Source organism: Podarcis liolepis (assembly GCF_965112155.1).
Source record: "Podarcis liolepis genome assembly, chromosome: 1".
Lineage (NCBI taxonomy): Eukaryota > Metazoa > Chordata > Lepidosauria > Squamata > Lacertidae > Podarcis > Podarcis liolepis.
The window spans coordinates 82,791,711-82,800,355 of record NC_139554.1 but is presented as its reverse complement, the minus strand read 5'-3'; the positions used below and the strand labels follow the sequence as shown (position 1 = coordinate 82,800,355).

At 40.6% G+C, this 8,645-nt stretch overlaps 2 protein-coding genes across 2 annotated transcripts; both read left to right on the top strand.

Moving 5' to 3' along the window:
- Window positions 1-575: 575 nt before the first annotated feature.
- On the top strand, window positions 576-1,512 carry LOC310686601 (olfactory receptor 9G19-like; the record flags this gene model as incomplete). The annotated part of the gene is made up of 1 exon (XM_083460438.1): window positions 576-1,512. The coding sequence occupies one exon, from the start codon at window positions 576-578 to the stop codon at window positions 1,509-1,511; it is 936 nt and encodes a 311-aa protein (XP_083316564.1). The 3' UTR covers window position 1,512.
- Window positions 1,513-6,986: 5,474 nt separating this feature from the next.
- Window positions 6,987-7,922, top strand: LOC310686480 (olfactory receptor 9G19-like; the record flags this gene model as incomplete). Its single annotated transcript, XM_083460224.1, has 1 exon — window positions 6,987-7,922. One exon carries the CDS (start codon window positions 6,987-6,989, stop codon window positions 7,920-7,922), a length of 936 nt encoding a protein of 311 aa, XP_083316350.1.
- Between the last annotated feature and the right edge of the window lie 723 nt (window positions 7,923-8,645).

Below are 8,645 nucleotides of genomic sequence, written 5' to 3'. Positions count from 1 at the left end.
ACAAGTATGCATTTTCCTGTGTCAGTTCTCTGTACTCTAAACGATATTTTCTAATCTCTAGAAATTAGAGAACATTTAAATATTGCATAATAATTAGAAAACATAGAAATTAGACTGCATAATAATCAGAAAACAGAGAAATTAGAGCACATAATAATTAGAAAACAGAGAAATAAGAGCACATGTATTGAATAATACATAATAATATGCATGAACAGCCATAGTCACCAGCACTAGACACTTCAGAAATATTTTTTCAAAAGATGAAAAAGGAAGTGGTTAAAAATAATGATGAAACTGAGACAAAAATGTCAGGTATTTTACTTAGTAAAAAAAAAAAAAGCTTTGGTACAAGTGAGAAATCAAAAAGCCCAAAATAATTTTGAAGTGCATATTAGTGAGAATCTCATTAAAGAGGTAATCTCCTCCCTCCCCATTTTTAATTGCCCTTGTGAGCTCTCTGATTCAGAACATATTGAGGAAAAGGAGCTCTAATAGGACACCATGGTGCCATTCCAAGTGTTAAGTGTCCTGTGTGTTTTCAGGTCCTTCAGCCAATGATTGACAGAAGATTCATGGAAGGAGGAAATCACACCACAGTCACTGAATTCATCCTTTTGGGATTCACAACAAATCCCAAACTGCAACTCATACTGTTTGTGGTGTTTCTCATCATTTATCTAGCTAGTCTAGCCGGGAACATTGCACTCATTCTTCTAATCTGCAGCAGCTCTCACCTCCATACGCCCATGTATTTCTTCATTGGGAACCTTTCCTTCCTGGATCTGTGGTATTCCTCCATCTATACGCCAAAGATCTTGGTGAACTGCATCTCTGAAGACAAGAGCATTTCCTTTGGTGGTTGTGCCTCCCAATTCTTCTTCTCAGGTGCCTTTGCCTATAGCGAATGCTACCTTCTGGCAGCCATGGCCTATGACCGTTATGTGGCCATTGCTAAGCCACTGTCCTATGCCACTGCCATGTCCAAAAAGCTGTGCACAGTGCTGGTGGCCCTCTCATATCTGGGGGGGTTCATCAATGCCACTGTTGGAACCAGTAAAACCTTCTCGTTGAGCTTCTGTGATGGCAATGTCATTGATGACTTCTTCTGTGACGCACCCCCTCTGATAATGCTGGCATGTGATGTGACTGACAATTACCAGACTATGCTGTACGTCCTCCTGACTTTAAACATCATTGCCCCTTCAGCCTTCATCCTTGCCTCTTATGCCTTTATCCTAGCAGCCATCTTAAGAATCTCCTCCACTGGTGGCAAGTACAAAGCCTTCTCCACATGTGCTTCCCACCTGACAGCTGTCACCTTATACTATGGCTCCATCCTCTTCATTTACTCACGTCCCAGTTCCAGCTATGCTTTGGAGCATGACAAATGGGCTTCCACATTCTACACAGTGGTCTTTCCCATGCTGAACCCCCTGATTTATAGCTTAAGGAACAAGGATGTGAAAAAGGCTGTGAAGATGTTGATGACAAGGAGGACAGATTTCTAAATTAAAAAGACTGTAAGATCAGAAATAAGTGTGTACGGTAGTTTTGTAACATATCTGAATGCTGTTATCATCATAACTTCTAATCTAAAATATCAAAAGTCTCATTTGAGCACTGTATTGAAAACTCAAATGGTTGGCTTCTCAATTGCATATGACTGATAGCTTTCAATTTTATATGTGTCAGTCTCAAATGGAGGTATCTGTCCCATAGGAAATGTGAGCTGGAGTGCCAACTTGGCCCCACGACTGTGGTTTCCCGGGGTCATGGGTGCCATGCAGCCCTGGCACTGAAATTTATGAGTGCCCATCATGAGGAATTTTGTGGGTGTTCGGGCACCTAGGGCCCCAGGGAGTTGGCACCTATGAAAGTGAGCAGTAAAGATTCTCTTTTTCACCTTAGCCTTTCAGATCTCCTCAGAACTCTGTGGCTGTCTTATAACCTCTTAGTCAACTAAGTTATGTGGGACATAACAACTATGGAAGGGAGACAGGGTAGAGAATGAAGAGACACCTTTTGCTCCTGTTTAAGGCAGTCACAGAAAGGAATGCATCAGGGCATGTTTAGGGAGGAATCAGAAATGGTGGAACCCCACACCTCCCAGGCCAAGACATTATGAAAATATTTGGGACTCCTTAATAATGATACCTGCTGACAAAGGTCCATATAGTTAAAGCTTTGGTTTTCCCAGTAGTGATGTATGGAAGTGAGAGCTGGACCATAAAGAAGGCTGATCGCCAAAGAATTGATGCTTTTGAATTATGGTGCTGGAGGAGACTCTTGAGAGTCCCATGGACTGCAAGAAGAACAAACCGATCCATTCTGAAGGAAATCAGCCCTGAGTGCTCACTGGAAGGACAGATCCTGAAGCTGAGGCTCCAATACTTTGGCCACCTCATGAAAAGAGAAGACTCTCTGGAAAAGACCCTGATGTTGGGGGAAATGGAGGGCACAAGGAGAAGGGAACCACAGAGGACAAGATGGTTGGACAGTGTTCTCGAAGCTACCAACAGAAGTTGACCAAGCTGCGGGAGGCAGTGGAAGACAGGATTGCCTGGTGTGCTCTGGTCTATGGGGTCACGAAGAGTCGGACACGACTAAACAACTAAACAACAACAACAATAAGGATACAGCATTAGCATTGATGGCACAATTAAATAGCATGCATTCCACTGCTGGTGGTTTTGATTAAGCAAAGGATAGGTGTGCAGCAGATTAATTGCAATGTCATGTGTGATTCAATCACTCAAGTTTCTGATCACCTGTGTTTTCTGTGGGTATGATGTGTTGCCTCTGTGGCAGCAGAATCTTTGACCAGTAGAACCCAGTAGAGGGAGGCCTCTGCCTAGGGCCAAGAGAGGTGTTCTGTTTTGTTTGCATGGTAATGAGAAACTACCTAATTTGCACTTATTGAATCAAGATGTAAACAGAAACATAGCTCTCCTTCAAAATTCATACTTTTCCCAATTTTGCGGTGCTATTCTTTAGTTAAACCATGTGTAGGAAAAAAATGCATTATATTAGGGGAGCCTTTGCAAAAATGTATATGTTTGTCAAAACTGAACACTAAAATGGTGATAAATTTTCACGATGATTTATTTCTAAAAAACAACAACAACAACAACACCCAATTCAAAATTGCTTTGGAACTGTGGAAACCTGAATTTAAGATTGACAGATTCACTGTTATCTTCTTCCACCTTACACCAACGTCCTTAAGGAGCAAGGACTTCTGATTGTGGTGAAATCCTTTTTTCTCTCTGTTCTCAAAATGCTTATCAGAATTTTTGTTCACCATTAGGTTTCTGATGGGTGTGGAATGAATGAATGAATGGATGAATGGATGAATAAATAAATAAATAAATAAATAAATAAATAAATATTATTCATGAATTCAATATGTCATGATGCAACATGGTATATGATTGCCTTTTTTCATGCTTGCATGGGTTCTGTTATTCAGACATCTCAGTGACATCATGGTGCCCCACATCCTATATGATTGGCCTGTAGTTCTACATGGTTTCACATTCCTCAGGGTGATGTCAAGGTATCTCCGAACTAAAGAGCTAAGATCAACAAAGTGCATAGGGGCTGGTATGTGCAAATAATCTCAAGAAGTTGTGAGCTAAATATTACCTTCGTGTGTGTGTGCAAAGTGTAGGTAATTAATTTGACACAAAAATGGAATTCTGATGGATGGTTGGCTGTGGACTGTGGACATACAAGTTAATGAACTCTAGGGAATATGTTCACAACACTTATTCCTTCTACAAAGAATGTAGTGAGTAAACAAATCTTTACCCAACTACATAATCATATAGCAACCCACCTGAGAGCAACAGGCACCAAATGCAATCCTTTAATTGCACCAGAGCTCTGAAATGCAGTCCCACAGATAGAACCACTGGGGCGGGGGGGGGGAGAGAAAGAATCAGAACCTTCTGGATAAATATCCACTTGCTCTTTCTAAGCAGGACTGTTTGATGTGACGGAACAGAAGAACACTGAGATTAGCTTCATCTGAGGAAATTAAAAATGCCATATTCCCCACTGTTATATTCAAAGTAAAACTTTAAAGATACCTATTGATTTTCTAGTATAACAAGGAAAAGGGTACATAGACCCTAGAGCTCTTGGTTCCAGAGCTCAGCATCAGAACAGAGACACTTTCCATAACCTTGCAGTTCTTCCATATTGTGCTGCCAGAAGACACTTTAAGCTTATCGCCAAGAGAAAAATGACATTCTCTATCATTAATTGGCCATCAGTGGCCAGTGACAGAAAACATGTGAGCATAACCCAGTACACCTAAATTTGGCTTCCAGTTTCCCTGCAACTTTATTCTATTTTCATTTATCCTAGTTTGGAAAGCTTTGCAGAGCCTGGAAATAACAAAAAGGGGTCTCTCATTGGATGGGCTTGATAAGGTAAGGAAATGGTAAGGAAATGAGGCTTGCCTAGTTGAAAGGGTTCCGTAATTTTGGTGCCAGAATGATTAAGATGAGTATGATTTCAGAATAACAACTGAAAACCTCTAGATATATTTTTTAAAATGCCATCTGATTAAAGGATTACATTAGAAAAGGGTTCAACAACAAAAACAGGGGCTCCCCTCCTCTGTTCTTTATCTTCTTCTCACATGCTTGTCTTGCCTGCAGCATTAGGTGGTGATTTGCAGCTAAGCATGAGTCATCATAGGGGACGCGGGTAGCGCTGTGGGTAAAACCTTAGTGCGTAGGACTTGCCGATCGCATGGTCGGCGGTTCGACATCAGCAATGATTGAAGCTTGGAATTGAAAGGGAATACACAAATGGACTAATATTCTTACATTTAATTGCTGAGTCTTTTGGTGCTGTTTGATTAAATAAGTTGCATCTGCAACACAATGTCATAGTGTATTCTTGCATCCTAGCAAGTGTTTTGAGGGTTCCCATCTCATTCCAACTGCAATATATTCCTATATATGATTAAAACAATCTGTTTAATCTGAACAAAGATTTAGTTCCATGAATCTGGTCAAACTCTCATAACATGTAACTGATAGAGCCAGAGGTATGTATCTTCCTATGTCAGTTCTCTGTGTTCTTAACAATATTTCCTGATCTCTAGAAATTAGAGCACATTTAAAATACATTTTTCTGAACTGCCATAGTTCGGAATACTTTTTGCAAAATAACAACAAGAAAGTCAGATTGAAAAACAAACAAACTGAAATAAGTGTCAGATTAGAAAATATTTTATCACATTGGCCTGAATACAAGCCTCTCTTTTTTTCCAAATTCTGACCGTGAACAGTTAAAGTGTGATTTAACTTTGTGACCTTACAAAAATGGACATTTACAGTGTTGCTGTTGAAACAGATATGCGGTTTAATGGAATGGGTGTGAGTGCCTGCAGAAATTTAAGGAAGCGGTTTATATTCGGGTATTGTCTTGTTTTCTCTCCCTCCCCCCGCCCTTGAATTCTAAAGGTGAGGCTTATATTCGAGTGTGGCTTATATTCAGGCCAATATGGTATATAGACTTAGTAAAAAAATGGCTTTGTTCCAGGTGAGAAATCTGAAACCTCAAAATAATTCTGAAGTGTGTATTAGTGAGAATCCTATTAAACAAGTAATCTCCTCCCTCCCCATTTTTAATTGCCCTTGTGAGCTCTCTGATTCAGAACATATTGAGGAAAAGGAGCTCTAATAGGACACCATGGTGCTATTCCAAGTGTTAAGTGTCCTGTGTGTTTTCAGGTCCTTCAGCCAATGATTGACAGAATCATCTCCTCCCTCCCCATGGGATAGAGAGGAGGAGGGTTGTGGTGGTTGTGAGGTAGGTGTGGTGCAAAGGTGCCAGCAGCAGCACCAGACTGGCTCCACCAGTGCATTTGCACTGTACCAACATCACTGCCACAGCACCCCTTCCCTTCTCAGTCCCAGTATGCTGCACTGACTCAGTCAGACAGAGGTCTGGTGAACAGGGCAGTGTCACCATATGCCTGCTTTTATGTTATTAACTCATAAACAACACTTTTAAATAAAGTTAACTAACAGTTCTTGTCATCAGAAATTAAGTGGGACACCAATCTCCCTTATCATGATTGAAGCATTGAGTTATATGTAACAGAGTGGGAAGATGCAGAAGCACTAATATTCTTAAGTTTATTTACTAAGTCCTTTGGTGCTGTTTGATTAAACAAGTGAGAACTGCACCAATATGTCACAGTGTACCCTTGCATACTAACAGGGGTTTTCAGGGTTCCTGTCTCAATATTCTTGTAAGACATTCATATATAAAATGTATAATAATAGTTAATATGAACATGGAATAATTGCCATGTCTGGCCAAACTCTCACAATATGTAATTGACAGGTCACAATATGTAATTGACAGGTCACAATATGTAATTGACAAGTATGCATTTTCCTGTGTCAGTTCTCTGTACTCTAAACGATATTTTCTAATCTCTAGAAATTAGAGAACATTTAAATATTGCATAATAATTAGAAAACATAGAAATTAGACTGCATAATAATCAGAAAACAGAGAAATTAGAGCACATAATAATTAGAAAACAGAGAAATAAGAGCACATGTATTGAATAATACATAATAATATGTATGAACAGCCATAGTCACCAGCACTAGACACTTCAGAAATATTTTTTCAAAAGATGAAAAAGGAAGTGGTTAAAAATAATGATGAAACTGAGACAAAAATGTCAGGTATTTTACTTAGTAAAAAAAAAAAAAAGCTTTGGTACAAGTGAGAAATCAAAAAGCCCAAAATAATTTTGAAGTGCATATTAGTGAGAATCCCATTAAAGAGGTAATCTCCTCCCTCCCCATTTTTAATTGCCCTTGTGAGCTCTCTGATTCAGAACATATTGAGGAAAAGGAGCTCTAATAGGACACCATGGTGCCATTCCAAGTGTTAAGTGTCCTGTGTGTTTTCAGGTCCTTCAGCCAATGATTGACAGAAGATTCATGGAAGGAGGAAATCACACCACAATCACTGAATTCATCCTTTTGGGATTCACAACAAATCCCAAACTGCAACTCATACTGTTTGTGGTGTTTCTCATCATTTATCTAGCTAGTCTAGCCGGGAACATTGCACTCATTCTTCTAATCTGCAGCAGCTCTCACCTCCATACGCCCATGTATTTCTTCATTGGGAACCTTTCCTTCCTGGATCTGTGGTATTCCTCCGTCTATACGCCAAAGATCTTGGTGAACTGCATCTCTGAAGACAAGAGCATTTCCTTTGGTGGTTGTGCCTCCCAATTCTTCTTCTCAGCTGCCCTTGCCTATAGCGAGTGCTACCTTCTGGCAGCCATGGCCTATGACCGTTATGTGGCCATTGCTAAGCCACTGTCCTATGCCACTGCCATGTCCAGAAAGCTGTGCACAGCGCTGGTGGCCCTTTCATATCTAGGGGGGTTCATCAATGCCACTGTTGGAACCAGTAAAACCTTCTCACTGAGCTTCTGTGATGGCAATGTCATTGATGACTTCTTCTGTGATGCACCCCCTCTGATAATGCTGGCATGTGATGTGACTGAGAATTACCAGACTATGGTATACTTCCTCCTGACTTTTAACATCATTGCCCCTTCAGCTTTCATCCTTGCCTCCTATATCTTTATCCTGGCAGCCATCTTGAGAATCTCCTCCACTGGTGGCAAGTACAAAGCCTTCTCCACATGTGCTTCCCACCTGACAGCTGTCACCTTATACTATGGCTCCATCCTCTTCATTTACTCACGCCCCAGTTACAGCTCTTCCATTGGGAGTGAAAAATGGGCTTCCACATTCTACACAGTAGTCTTTCCCATGCTGAACCCCCTGATTTATAGCTTAAGGAACAAGGATGTGAAAAAGGCAGTGAAGAAGTTGATGACAAGGAGGACAGATTTCTAAATTAAAGAGACTGTAAGGATAACTTGATAGATCAGAAATAAGTGTGTAAGATAGTTTTGTAACACATATCTGAATGCTGTTATCATCATAACTTCTAATCTAAAATATTAAAAGTCTCATTTGAAGCGCTGTTTTGAAAACTCAAATGGTCGACTTCTCAAGTACACATGACGGATAGGTTTCAATTTTATATGTGTTAGTCTCAACTGGAGGTATCTGTCCCATAAGAAATGTGAGCTGGAGTGCCAACTTGGCCCCATGACTGTGGTTGCCCGGGGCCATGGGTGCCATGCAGCCCTGGCACTGAAATTTATGAGTGCCCATCATGAGGAATATTGTGGGTGTTCAGGCACCTAGGGCCCCAGGGAGTTGGCACCTATGAAAGTGAGCAGTAAAGATTCTCTTTTTCACCTTAGCCTTGCAGATCTCCTCAGAACTCTTAGTCAACTATGGTAGGTTATGTGGGAGATAACAACTGTGGAAGGGAGACAGGCAGTCCTGTTTAAGGCAGTCACAGAAAGGAACGCATCATGGCATGTATAGAGAGGAATCAGAAATGGTGGAACCCCACATCTCCCAGGCCAAGACATTATGAAAATATTTGAGACTCCTTAATAAGGATACAGCATTAGCATTGGTGACACAATTAAATAGCATACATTCCACTGCTGGTGGTTTTGATTAAGCAAAGGATAGGTGTGCAGCAGGCTAATCGGAATGTCA